This window comes from Lepus europaeus, chromosome 3 (assembly GCF_033115175.1).
Source record: "Lepus europaeus isolate LE1 chromosome 3, mLepTim1.pri, whole genome shotgun sequence".
Lineage (NCBI taxonomy): Eukaryota > Metazoa > Chordata > Mammalia > Lagomorpha > Leporidae > Lepus > Lepus europaeus.
The window spans coordinates 151,992,718-152,007,330 of NC_084829.1; the positions used below are offsets into that span (position 1 = coordinate 151,992,718).

A 14,613-nucleotide genomic window follows, 5' to 3' on the forward strand; every position below is an offset into this window, starting at 1 on the left:
CAGTTCCTGGAAACTCTCCGAAATTTTATTCCGAATTTTGGGAGTTTCATGGATGTCTCTACTTCCCAAGGAGAGGATGCTCCATTTTTCAGATGGGCTCGTGACCGAGCACTACCAAGCCAGACGTTCTTTGAGATGAGTCATTAGTTTAAAGGTACTTGGTAGATCACTTCTCTTCATTCTGGCCAAAGATACAAACTCTGGTCTACACAGATGTTACCTGCAGCTGTCCTAGACGAGATGTGTTATTAAGAGGTTAGGGAGCTCGTTTGGCTTCATGAGCATGGGAGAGGTCAGTCACACACCCCAAAGGGTAAGAATACCAGGTACTGATTCCATGCAAACATTGAATGTGGATGAAACAGGAATTTGGGGCCTGAATTACAGCAAGGTCACTACTTTCTGCCGTGACAGTAGTTCCTTAGGCTTTGAAGCAAAATCCAGATAAATATTAGTTTGATTGTTATAGAGGGGTAAGGTCACAAAATAGATTTGTGCGAACTCTTTGCAATGTGCATTGTTTCAGATCTCGTAAGTCTTATTAAAATGCCAGAATTTAAGTCAAATTGTTTATATTAGCCCAGAAATCTTAATGGGGACTTAAATTTCAATAGTTGGATTATAAATGAAATGGACCTTGTCATGTAGTGTAAATTGTCCAAGTTCATGGTTGGATATTAAACTTTAGGTGATTTTTTTTGTTTGTTTTGCTCTTTAAGGCTCTGTATAATCGCCTGGTTCCTTCAGTGAATGGTGTGCGGGAATTTTCAGAAATTCAGCTTGCTCGGCTGAAGGTACGTTCGTAGTCACAGGTACTTTGCAAATATCCTAGAGACAGATCAGAAGGATTATCAAGGCCAGAAAATTTGAACTTGCTTTGAGTTTCATTTTCAGATTCTCTTTGGGTTGTTTATATCCAGAGAGACAGAGTAAGATGGCAGTGTAGAAGCTGAAATCTGGGTCCTATACCAAATCAGTGAACGCTGGCTAAGCCTCGGGTTCCTCATCTATGAAATCAGAGATTGCTTTGCTCATCCAAAAGATTGCTCACCAACTAACAATTTATAGTTTTCATACGTTTTCTCTTTGTAAGAAAGGTATTTTCGTGAAGTTTGCTAAATCCCAGGAAATGGTAAAATGGCCTTTGAAGATTCCTGTATCTCAGTTTTTGTTGTAGAAAGACATTACCCTTGTACTTGGAAAATCATCTTCATTTTATTTTAAAGATGTGTTTATTTATTTGACAGGCAGAGTTAGAGAGAGAGAGAGAGCTTCCATCCACTGGTTCATTCTCCTAATGGCTGCAACTGCCTGGGCTAGACCAGGTTTAAGCGTGGAGCCTGGAATTCCATCTGGGTCTCCAGGGTGGGTGGCGGGGGCCCAACTGCCTGGGCTAGACCAGGTTTAAGCGCGGAGCCTGGAATTCTATCTGGATCTCCAGGGTGGGTGGCGGGGGCCCAACTACCTGGACCATCTTTTGCGGCTTTCCCAGGTGCATTAGCAGGGAGCTGGATTGTAAGTGGAGCAGCCAGGACTGAAACCTGCACTCACATGGTATGCCATAGTCTCAGGTGGCCTGACCCACTGTGCCACAATGCCAGCCCCAAACATCTTCATTTTTATCTATGTTATCTTTGTTTTAATGCTGTTTCCTGCTGGGTCCTATTTATCCCATTGCTTTTTCCCAGTTCATTTACAAATGTTGATCAGCATTAAATGGTTTTACAAATTCACCCCCTTTCTATTTATTCACTTTGTTGAGAACAACAGTCAATTATCCTCAGCAGTTGTTACAATTTCTACTTCCCAAATTCTTTCTTTCTTTTATATTTTTTAAAGATTTATTTATTTATTTGAAAGTTAGAGTTATACAAAGAGAGAAGGCGAGGCAGAGAGAGAGAGGTCTTCCATTCACTGGTTCACTCTTCAATTGGTCCCAATGGCCAGAGCTGCACCAATCCAAAGCCAGGAGCCAAGGGCTTATTCCAGATCTCCCACATGGGTACAGGGGCCCAAGGTCTTGGGCCATCTTCTGCTTTCCCAGGTCATAGCAGAGAGCTGGATCGAAAGTGGAGCAGCTGTGATTCGAACCAGCACCCATATGGGATGCCAGCACTGCACGCAGTGGCTTTATCCACTGTGCCACAGTGCTGGCCCCCCAAAATTCTTTCTTGACATGTCTTCTTTCTAGTTGGAAATTTGATACCACAATGAAGCCATTGCTTGGGACACCTACATCCCAGGTCAGAGCTCTCGGTCCTGGCTTCCAATTGTAGCTTCCTGCTAATGCAATTCTGGGAGGCGGCAGATAAGGCTCAAATTCTCAAGTCCCTACCATTCTCGTGGGAGTCCTGCATTGAATTCTCAGCTCCCAGCCTCGACTTGGCACAGCCCCAGCTGTGTGGGCATTTGGGGAGTGAACCAGTGGGTGGAGGTCTCTGTATCTCTGTGTGTCTCTCTGCCTTTTAAATACATAAAATTTAAAAAATAAAAAATATTTTAAAAAGAACACTTTCTTAGGTTTTGTCTTCATGGAAATAGATATGTTCAGAGTTGTAACTTTTTTTTTTTTTTTTACTCAAAATTAGAAATAACTTGTTTGGAAACATAGGCATAAGCCTTCCATGAATTACTGGTGTGTATATTTGGAAAGAAGAACTACTGACCCAGAGCATCTGTTTCATGGCTGGCAGTTACGTCCCCTCTGCGTGTGGTGCACAGAGGCCACGTAGAGTTGCTCAGCCTGTGGCACAAACATCAGTCTGTGCTCTCTGAATGTCAGCTGCACCCAGTTCCACATCTGCCATTTGAAGGGCATTGTACACATTTTCCACATCTTCCCCTAGCAGGAGATATTTGGACTTGGGCGTGTGTTGATGTATTTTTCCCTACACTACAATTTAGAGTTCAGTTTCATTCTCTAAAGGCTTTTGCTAGTCATGGAGAAAATCAAGTCAAAGGGATAATTTTGGTGACTTTTGCTTTCTGTTCCCTTTTAATCATCAGAAACTGGGAATCAATAAGACTGATCCGAGTGCGCTGACAGAGGAGGAAATGGGGAAATTTGCCCGCCTCAACATCGACCCCTCCACCATCACCTGGCAGAGAGGTAGGGGCTGGGAGACCATGGAGCTGGGGCCGGAGTGGGGATATCTGTTCGAGACACAGCTCATGAGTGCACAACTGTTCTTCTTCCCTTTGTCTTCCTTACCTGGGCTTCATAAATCCCACTGTTTGTTTCGATGGCTGTTATTTTTACCATCCTCTTCCCTCCTTGCCTCCTGTGTAGATCAGCTGCATTTTCTGGGCTTACTCCCATCCCTCTCCGAATTTCCAGTAGAAATGACTTAATATCCTCTTCTGTCTCTTCCTTGGCCGCTTGTCTTTGCATTACGAAATATTTAAAACCTGCCTTCCCACTTCTTTGTCCTGCTGCCTTCTCTGTCCTCCTTAGTGCTGGCTCTGACCAGCTGTCTGCTTTGTTTCCAGCACTGAGCTTTTTGAGTCTGGTAGGAGCTTCATACTGGCTCTGCAGCCCTGAGCAAGTGCTGTGGGGGTTCTGGGCCTCGGTGTGTTGAGATAGGAGACTTGCATGTATGCATGATGTCCACTGTGTGCATGACGTCCACACCTTATGCATCCTGAGGGCTTCCTAGGAGTTAGATGGCATGACTCTTCTCTCTGTGGTCACCCCCTTTCCTCCCACAGCTCCTCACTGCTGGCCCGTATTTGTTAGATGTCTGATTGACAGTAGACACCTTGTAATTCATTCTCCAGCATCCATTTACATCCCCCATGTTTACAGCGGCCTGCCTGTCACTTCCCTGATCGGCAGCCTGCAGGGCACCCTGCTTCCTGGGTGAAAAAGTCTCTGGGGCATGGCTTGACCTTCAGGACCGTGGCAGTGACTTCCTGTCCCTTTGCTCCTGTTTGCTAGGCCAGTCTGGCTCTCTCAGACCCAGTCCAGGTCACTCCCCTTCCCATAGATTCTCTGCCCCACTTGGACCAGTAGTGTTTTCCCAGCCCATCAGGTGGCAAGACCAAGACCAGAGTGGTGCTGGGCCAGTTCCACATCGCATCGTCCAAGTGAAACGCCCTGCCAGCTCCCCTCTGGGATGCTGCCCTGAAACCTGAGAGTCCCTTCCAGACCCTAAGGCGCTGCCCCGTGGTCTCGAGATATCCCTGTAGCTGCACTACATAGTTCTTTATACTTCTTTGTCTCCCAGACTAGGTTGAAATCTCCTTGGAAACTTCAAAGATGTATTTTTCACTTAAAAGTAGTGATATTATAGAGATTTTGAAAATGTCTCTGAAGTATAAAAAATATGATCTTATATTTATACAGCTATAACTGCTACTCTTTATGCATTTTTTATGCATCTAGGTCTTGTAGATAGCTCTAAAAATAATGTAGGTATATAGACTTTATGTCCTACTAACTTCATTTATATCATAAGCCTTTTTTGTTTTTGTTAGCTCTTTGTTGTCACGGTCATTTTAAGTGGCTCTGGACTATTCCTTTGTGGGATGAACTGCAATATACTTAAATATGCCTCTGTGATTGAAAAGACTGATAGACTGTTTAATAACTGACATGAATATTTTCAGCATTTTATTGAAAAGCCTACAATTTTTCCTAAAAACTTCTTATAACTAGGCAGATGAATTATTAAACAGTCCTTATGTCCAAACATAGAGTTAACTTTTGCAAGGCATTTATGAGTCTGTGTTACACTTTGAGGGAGTTTACTTATGAAAGAAAAACCATGCATTTGGAAACACATGTATTTTAAACTCATGCATTCTCTACCAACTGGTCTCCTTCCACGCCGGCTTGGGGCTCCAGTCCAGGCGTCCATCAGAAAGAGGACAGTGGCTCAGTCGTGAGTCTCGGAACAGGAAGGACACGTTCTCTCTTCCACCTAGAGCCAGCGTACGATTGAGTTTTCTCTGAGGAGGCAAACAGAACTGAAGCAATCTTTAGTTGCAAATCAATTTTAATGAAAGTGACAACTTCAAAAACAATTCCAGAAAAGTACTAGAATTATATTACTGTGCAGGACATGAAAGGGAGGAAAACTTTATTGCTGTGGACAAGCCACCTAGGTCAGAGGAACTTGGAATGACATTTGATAAGTAGTTTGGCTCTTACTCCTGCAAATTATTGTCAGCAATAGGAGTGTGCATCAGAGGAGTTGAGGACACAGAGTTGTGGGGCTTGGGCTTTGATCTAGAACCAGCATAACCCACATAATGAGATTAGATCCTTATTTGATAACGAGAGGGTGACATGCAAGTACCTTAGTAGGGTGAAAACCGTGGGACAGGCCACGTGAGTGTCGGACCATGTAAGAGTCACCCCTTCTTGTCAGGTTGTGTGTGAAATGCAATGATTGGTTCATCCAGTGCCTCATATCAGAAGCTTCAAGGTAACGAGGTGGAACCAGATTCAATAGGCTACTCCAGGAACCCTTAACGTAGGCTGAGCCATTTAGTCGTTCCCAGACAAACACGAGCAGGGCAGCCGGAGCTCCTGCGTCTCAGAGCATCCGAGCCCTCCAGGGGCTTGCAGCCTGGCTTTCTTCTCATCTCCCTTTTATCTTTTTGTCTCCAGGTTACAGAGAGAGGGCTCCCAGCCCCAGTCCCCCTCAGTGAATAGTCACTGGTGCCCAAACTGCCCGGAGAGTATTGTAGAGATTTGGTATCAGGTCTTGCACCAAAGCCAGAACAGCACACCGAGGACAGCACTGTGCACCCTCCAGGCGCTTAGCATGCCGGCTGTTTCACAGGCTGTTAGGCTCAGGACAGACACACAGCCGTCCTCAACAGACTGGCTTGCCGCCCAGACCCCATTCTTTGCACACATACTCCCTGGCACTCCCTACATCTCCCCTATGCCAGGAAAGGCCTGGGTTAGAGACCGGTTTCCTGCCCTTTGAAATCCTAAAAAGCTAGACGGTACTGGGTACCAAATCAGTTCTCAATCCATATTTCAGGAATGAATAAACACATTGCTCATTCCTCCATTGCTGTATCATGTAGAGATGGGGAGTGTCCTGCCTCGTGTCTGACTTCCTGTGCTTTGGAGGTTGCCATCACATCTCTAACTTATTTATCACCGGCGCTTTCCCACACCTCTTTCCCAGAGATCAGAATTCTGGTGGGTGCAAGGCTCCCTGCCCCTCAAGGACCGTATGAAAGGCACACGTGCACATTGGATGCCACTGGTGATTGTTGGTCTCGCCAACAGACGTCTATTTTTTTTCCTTGCTTATTTTCTCTTTGCTAAATAAGAAACAGCTGACGTTTGGTGGTTGCCTTGAATAGGTTTGATAAAAAGATCGCTTCAGCCTGGTGCCAAGGTACTACACATCAGAAAAGGCGATGTTTTTACTTTCTGTGACGTGCAGCAGGCACCTTGGGCGTAGGAGTAGTAGCTAGTGATCATATCGAGAAACAGCCCTACGGCTTTGCGTATGCTCTGCCTTACTTTGTTTGCATGCATCTGAGCGTGCATGTGAGAGAAGGAGCGTACCATAGGGAAGCACCCAGTGACAGCAGCTGACGGAGGGAGCAGCCGAGGTGGATGGGGCGCAGAGCTGCCCGTGCTGTGTGCACAGGAGGGGGCAGCATTCACCCCCTGCGGATGCCTACAGCACCTGAACCCATCACTTCCATCACCGTCTTCATCAGTGCTGTATTATACACTGGGTAAATCAGATCTTAGCTGTCAGTGCCAGTAGTTTGTTATTTGACGCTTCGTAAATTATTGGTGAGGTCTCTGTCCTTCTGGCCTTGATTCCTGGCATTGTAAACTTGGTTTTTCACTAAACCAAATCGAGTTTCCACAAACAAATCCTAGCTCAAACAAGCCACTGCAGAAAAGCAGAGAATCGGTGCTTGTTTTAATCATGACTGCTCCCCCTCCCCAGTAATACTCGATTTGCGTGTTTTTTGAGTTGTGGTAAAATATATGTAATGCAATAGTTATTTTAACCAATTGCAAATGTTTGATGTGTGGCATTAAATACATTCACAGCGATTATACTGTCATTGTTGTCTGTACCCAAAACTTTTTCATCAGCAAAGAACTCTGTACCGATCAGATAATAACTCCCCCTCCACCCTGGCTTTTCACTGTCATATTTTCTATCTCTGTGGGATTCCACTCACATGAGTGGAATCAAGCCATATTTGCCCTAAGATTCTTGCTTATTTAACTATGCCAGTTTTCTGCATCCATCCTATATTGTCTATCGAAATTCCCTTCCTTTATACGACTGTGTGATATTCCTTTGTATGTACATATATATACATTTTATTTACCCATTTACTGTTGATGTACACTTTGGCTGCTTACACCTTTTGGCTTTTGTAAATATTGCTACCCATGAGCATACAAGTATCTATTCAAGTCCTTGCTTTCAATTTTTTTTAGATGTATTTACTTCTTAGAAAGGCAGAATTACAAAGAGGCAGAAGCAGAGAGAGGTCTTCCATCTGCTGGTTCACTCCTCAGATGGCCACAGTGGCCAGAGCTGGGCTGATCCAAAGCCAGGAGCCAGTAGCTTCTTCCAGGTCTCCCACGTGGGTTGAGGGGCCTAAGGATTTGGATTGTCTTCTACTACTTTCCCAGGCCATAGCAGAGAGCCTGCATCAGAGGTAGAGCACCTGGACTCAATGGGATGCCAGCATTGTAGATGGCAGCTTTACCTACTTTACCACAGCGCTGGCCCCTTAATTCTTTTTTGAGTAATGCATAACAATGTAATTCCTGGGTCATATGGCTGTCGTACAAGTGTGCTTAATCTTCTGAGAAGTTAGATTGGGTTCCTCTTGGGACTTAGGTTTCAGTGTAAAATATCAACGCTTCAGAAATGCTTTCCTTTGCCATCTCATTACTAAAAAGGACGTCCTCACCGCCCTCCCCTCCCATTGCCTGGCACACTCTGTCAATCACCCTCGGCCCTTAGCATTAGTGGGTATCTTGTCTGATTCTTCGGGGGATGCTGCCCCTTGTCTCCTTTGCTGTCTGCCAGTTTCCTGGCATCAGAACAATGCCGACACACCAGACAGCCAGCCCTTACTTGTCAAGTGAGTGATTAATCCATTCTCTCCTCTTTCAGTATTGGACACCAATGACCGATTTCTACGGAAAATAACCATTGGGCAGGCTAGCACGGAGAAGGGATTTTCCCGGCAGGTAGGTGGCGCTGCTTCCCAGGCGTGGCTCTGTTCTTCCTTGCCTTGGTTTCCACCAGAGCACAAGGAGCTCTGTGCTCCTTGTTCCCTGCTGTCATGCAGTGGCTCTGCCGCCCTTTCAGGGTGGGTTTCCAGCCCCTCCGCAGGGCATGGGGGTCAGGAGCTGGGAGGCACTACTGCCTTCTTCACATCCTTTTCCTGGTTGTCAAATGTGTTTCTGGGTAACGCCACTCAGAGTGTCCTTTGACTATAAACCCTCACACGGTTACTGGGAAACCACAGTTATACAACATCTGCATAACAACTGAAAAATAAAAATCTCAAACACATTAGTTTAATTTCATAAGCCAAAGAGCAAACACCTAATTATTAGACTTAATAAAAGCATGAGCTGTGTTATAGAGGACAATAGCTTATTATCCCGATACAGAGAATGTGGGAGAAGAATTATGAGTCTACTTCATTTTGATAGATCTCTGATGTGGGTCAGGGGCACTTGGGGACCATAAATGTGCTCTATTATTTTTTCAGCCTGGCCCACCAAGCCTCTGGGATTTTGTTCTATTTTGGTCTTTCTTAATGATCTTTATATTTTCGGACAAATTTAGAAATATTGCCTCTAAGTCTTTATTAGCGGGAAAAAAAAAACTCACTTTACATAATAACCAGTCTTCATACCAAATAGACTTTGGCCTTGTGCAGTACGATGATTTAAGGCGTGCATGTGAGGAGTGAATCAAGAAGGCAGATGTGGCCCGTGTCCGTTGTTCTCTCAGTCCTGGGACTTGCACGTAATCAGTACATGGGGCTTCCACATAATCAGATAATCAGTATCGACCCTAGAAAGCCAGGATCACTGCCGTGGAGTTTGCGGAAGATCTGAAACGTAAGAAGGTGGACTGGGTTGGCGGGAAGGCCAGCCCAAAATATGGCATGAGTGTTCTAGGGAGATCCTCTCGGTCAGAGGCTCTAGAAACGCTACTTCCTAGATACAGGTGAGGTCGGCACCCTGCTGGGCCTCACTGGTTGCAGACCCCTCTGAAGATGCTGCTTAAGGGGTCCTTGCTGTGATACTGGCACTGAGCCACATAGCCTGGATATGTACGTGTCTCAGCCTGAGGCCCGAGAGTGGTCCTGTGGCTGCGAGGGACAGTGCTGGGCGTGCCACCCCCTGCAGTCACTGATCTGTATATGCGCCGTGCCTCTGGTCTGGAAGATGTCAGTGCGAAGAAAACTAGTATATTGTGACACTTATATGGGGAAGGGGCCACCTTTGGTCATATGCACTGGGGACTCGCTCAGGGCTAGGAGGGGTGCCAGGGTAGGGAGCCAGCAACAGCATGTCCTGCCCTGCTGAGTCTGTAGAGACAGGCCAGAGCTGTCGTGTCCACAGACAAGAGCAAGGGGGCATGGGAAGCCAGGAGTTGCCCATCATTTAAAAAAACCTGCCTGGTCACGACTGCCACCCAGGCCAGCTGAGAAATTGACGTGTGTGCGGAAAGCGAGTGGTGGATCAGGTGGACGGAGTCTGTCCCTGCGCTCGGAGAGCAGAGAGGCTGTTGTCTCAGATTGTTTGTGAAACTCTAGTAAACAGAGCCATGCTCATGAAAATCCAGTTCTCGGACCGAATGCCAGAGTGGGCATCGGGTGCCGGGGAGGGGCAGCTAAACCCAGAGGCTCTCTTAGAACACAGGTGGAAAGCAATAGAAAGCCTCAAAGAGACATTCGAGAGATGGAGCACGCCCGTTGCAGAGTTCCAGTGGACATCTGATAAGTCTGGCCAAAGAAAGTGACAGAGAATGGAGAAAAAACTGTCTGTAAAGAAATAATAAAATGGGGGATTTCCTGACTTGAAAAAAGCACAAATTTTTCCTATTAAAAGAATCTAAGAAGTACAGAGTGGGAGGAATGGAAAAGATAGACCCAGACACATCGTGTCGAAATTTCAGAACAGAAAGGATAAAAAAAGAAATTCCTGGCCAAGGCCCGGGGAAAAGGGCCCGGCTTAGCCGCGTCCCAGCCCCATGTGACCCCGTGTGATACAAGTTCTCAAAGAAAATGATTTTTCATCCCAGAGTCCTCCAGAGAGAGAGGGAGACAGCAGCAGCAACAGTAAATCACCTTGGCTAGAGAAATCTTCCTAGAGGAAGCCAAGCACAGGCACAGTTGCCATCGATAGAAACCATCACAGAAAATGCAGCAACTACAAAGAAAAGACGGTTTTCTTACAATAAAAAATCAAAGTCTTCACACATACACAAAAACATGAGACAATCAGGAACAGACTGGGGGTATTTGCAACACATATAACAAAAGGATTCATATGCCAAACCTAGCCAAGAACTTCTGGAAATTAATGTTAAACTATTGTTCTCTCGTTGAGGCCATTCCTGGCTGCTTATTTAGAACTGGAACAGCCTTTCCCAAAACTCTGCCCCCAAACTCCCTCCCTCCCTCCTTCCTTTTTCTGCTGGCCTTAGCGCACAGCTGGTTCTCAGTCTCAGCTTAGAACAGAACTCTATTACAGAGTGGCAGGTATTCTGTAGATATTTGTTGAATAAGTAAGTCCAAAAAAGGGAAAGTTTACGTTTTACAGAAGTAAAATATAAACATGAAAAGGTATTCACGTGTAGCAGTCAAAGTGCCCACATCCCATATCAGAGAGCCTGGGTTTGAATCCCAGCTCTGACTCCTGACTCCAGCTTCCTGCGGTTGCAGACCCTAGAAGGCAGCAGATGATGGCTGAAGTAACTGGGTTCGTGCCACCCACATGGGACACCAAAATTGAGTTCCTGGCTCCTAGCTTCAGCATTTGTGCACTGAAACATCAGATGGGCACTCTCTCTCCCCGTTTGTGTGTGTGTGTCTTTTTCTTGTGTATGTGTGTGTGTCTCTAGTAATTTTTTTGAAAATCAAAATCATAAAATTGCTAATGAAAATGATGGAGTAGCATTTACCTTTGAGCTTACAATGACATATATAGCATGAAGTGTTCATGAGGATGTAACGAAATGGAATTTTTTAACTACATTGATAGGATATAAATTTGGCAAAGTACACATGTTCCCATGCAAATATGAGCACCTGAAATGAAAACAGGAAAGAAATCCAGCAACCCTTGATATTCCTTGCCTCTGGAATGAGCAGCTTATGTACATGGTATAAATTCTACTTCTTCCATAGTATTACAGGAATATTTATAGTCTCATGTTATATATAAAAAATCCCAGTGTTTTAGTCACTTTCTTCCATGCACTGCATGTAATGGAGCAGAGAGTCCTAAATCTCTTACAATGAAAAATGACTTAGTTTGGAGTGGCTTCGGTTGAGAGTGTATAATGAATATGATTGCATTTGGCTTTGGGGGAATATTTCTTCTCTAAATCAATGCCTAATGCGATCTCAGCCAGGCAGGAACCAGAAAGCTCCATCCTGCCTTCATTTCCTCATTTGTCAGGGATGGAAATGGACACTAAAATGTCTCAGAAGGGGATCCTACCAGGGCACAGCCTTTTTCCCCTCTCTGCAAACGCAAACCTCCCTGGCTCACACCCCCCTTGGGAAGGAGAAAATTAAACTGGAGCATAATGTAGTGGTTTTAAGCAGAGGAACCTTCCTGGTGGCTGAAATATGGGGAGAGGAAATAAGCATTGTTCATATTCTTTCTGCTTCCTGTTGGTCTTTGCACAACCTGAGCCAGAGCCAAAAGGGGAACTCGGGGAGAAAGCCGTTCCTCTCTAACGTTCTTTGCAGGGAGCACTGAGATCGGCTGTCACGTGGCCCACATGCACATAGCAGCTGACAGCTCATTCTGCTCGCATATGACAGCGCGAGTCCTCTCTTCTGTATTGAGATCTCGCTGTGGGAAACTGGCCTCACACACAGGAAGCTAGCAGAACCCTCTCCTGTCGCCATCTGCTCCTTATCTCACTGCTGGATGGACCCATGGCTAATTGTCCATGAACTAGGTCTGTATGTACTGAGTGCCTACTGGGGTCCTGCTCAGTCTTCCCTCCTAGGGATTCTGAAGATGACCCTCCCAGCTTGGTCCTTGCCTTCATGGCACTTCCTGTCTCCTGGGGTGGAGACAAGACCCAGTTGGATACTGGCATTAAGAATGGATCACAGTCTGAGAAAGGCTACAACAGTAACACGTGGTGCTGTGAGCTGTAGCAACAGGGGACCTCACCCAGTCCACTGCTGCTCAGCCAAGCACAGGAGAGATCATGGCCACCACTGGGAGGCTTCCCCAGAGAACACCATGCTCCAGACCCTGTGGGCTCCAGATTCTCAGAATTGTGAGCACGAGGGAGGCCCACCGAGGAAGCCCCCCGGCCTGCCGTCACTTCACTGCGGAACTCCAGCTCCCGTGGAAATGGCCGTGCCCATGGCGCCGTAGCTGACCACTGCCCTTGCTTTTTCCGGTTCAGGCGCAGTTTGACATTGCTGTGGCCAGTGAGATCATGGCGGTGCTGGCCCTGACCGACAGCCTCGCGGACATGAAGGAGCGGCTGGGAAGAATGGTGGTGGCCAGCGACAAAGATGGGCAGCCTGTGACGGCGGAGGACTTGGTGAGTGTTGGCCAGCGTGGGAGCTCCAGGGAGCTCACTGTCCCCACTGTTCTGTAACCCGAGGATTTTCTTCCTCTTCTTCACACATCTAATGAGGATTCACAAAATGTCTGCGCACACATTTTTCCCCTTCTAAGACTGTGTGCCTTACAGCTTGTTCATGTTCTCACAGCATTTGTAACGTGCTTGTACCTGGCTGCCACCCAAGCACTCGAATTTAGCTTTTCACCATTCCTGCCAATCCTGATCTCTGCTTCTGCCTGGGGTGGCGTGGGGTCATTGCCCTGCCATCTTTGCCTTTAAAAAGATGTCTCATCTACGCCCACCTTTGAGGGCAGAGCTGCTTTCTAAGGAGTGGAATGAAGTGGCTCTGCTTTTTTGAGTGGGAAGCAAAAGCTAACATTGGCACCTTTGAGCACCTGCTCCCTGGGTATTCTGGCTTGTTTAATTCTGTACCTTAGATTTGGGTTTTGCCTCATAAAAACAGATCTCCACCTTAATTGGTCTTATTCTTCTCGCTCACTTTTGAGTGGACAGACATTTTGTGTGAAGCTCTCATGGAGGCGAGCCTCACCACTGCTTGTTCTAATCGGGCACGCTCATTTTTCACTCTTCTTAATAACCTTGACTCATAATAATCCACTAGTGCCATCGTTTTTTCCTTTGCTTTAGGAGTGCACAGGTCTGACAGACCTGTTATTCTAAATTTAAGCTTACTTTCCCACATATGGAGGCATAGACAAGAATGAACTGAAAATGCAAACTGATGATTGAAAAACAGCTGTGAAAGGAGAAAGGCAGAGCAGGGTTCGGTTCACTCCCAGGGCTTCAGGCACAACGGGAGTCCTTTGCTTGGTGTCTTGATTATTTTTTGGCTACTTTTAAAGAAGTAAATCTGACTGACACATCTCATAGGTCTTGTTAAGAAAATTAAATAGATGTGTTTATGTCAGTGGCTCCACGGAATATTTGGTTTAAAGCTTAAGAGAAAAAGCCCTCTCAGCTTGTTGTCAAAGGGCTGCCCTTTAGAAACTGCCAATATCTCAACCGTTTCTAGTCTGACACTACAGTTTTGTTTTTTGGGGGGGGTGACAGGCAGAGTGGACAGTGAGAGAGAGAGAGAGAGAGACAGAGAGAAAGGTCTTCCTTTGCCGTTGGTTCACCCTCCAATGGCCGCCGTGGCCGGCGCACTGCACTGATCCAAAGGCAGGAGTCAGGTGCTTCTCCTGGTCTCCCATGGGGTGCAGGACCCAAGCACTTGGGCCATCCTCCACTGCACTCCCTGGCCACAGCAGAGAGCTGGCCTGGAAGAGGAGCAACTGGGACAGAATCCAGAGCCCCGACCGGGACTAGAACCCAGTGTGCTGGCGCCGCAAGGCAGAGGATTAGCCTATTGAGCCGTGGCGCCGGCCTATACTACAGTTTCTATGTACGCATATTTCTCTGTAACCTCTTAATCATAGCTCACAATACATATGTGTCAGGAGTACTTCAACCCTAACCCTCAAATAGTTGCTTAAATTTATTTTTGTGTCTGAAAATAATGTCAGATTCAGAACAAATCCAGAGTTCAGTCTTTTTTCAGTCTCTTATTTGCAGAAGGTACATAATTCCTTCCTTTCTTCCTTCCCTCCTTCTTTCCCTCCCTCCCTCCCTCCCTCCCTCCCTCTCTATCTTTTTCTCTCTTTTTCTTTCTTTCAAGATTTATTTATTTATTTATTTGAAAGGCAGTGTTATAGAGAGGCAGAGGAAGAAAGAGAGAGAGGTCTTCCATCCATTGGTTCACTCCCCAAATGACTGCAAGGGCTGGAACTGGGCCAATCCGAAGCCAAGAGCCTGG

At 46.1% G+C, this 14,613-nt stretch overlaps 1 protein-coding gene across 2 annotated transcripts in view; it reads left to right on the forward strand.

The window, feature by feature from the left end:
* MTHFD1L (methylenetetrahydrofolate dehydrogenase (NADP+ dependent) 1 like) overlaps positions 1 to 14,613 on the forward strand; it is a 193,096-nt gene that overhangs the window by 62,139 nt on the left and 116,344 nt on the right. For both annotated transcript variants that reach the window (XM_062186925.1, XM_062186926.1), the window contains exons 15-18: positions 720 to 794; positions 3,007 to 3,109; positions 8,127 to 8,203; positions 12,633 to 12,773. In XM_062186925.1, the coding sequence (XP_062042909.1) occupies positions 720 to 794; positions 3,007 to 3,109; positions 8,127 to 8,203; positions 12,633 to 12,773 (396 nt within the window). The remainder of the gene's footprint in view (positions 1 to 719; positions 795 to 3,006; positions 3,110 to 8,126; positions 8,204 to 12,632; positions 12,774 to 14,613) is intronic.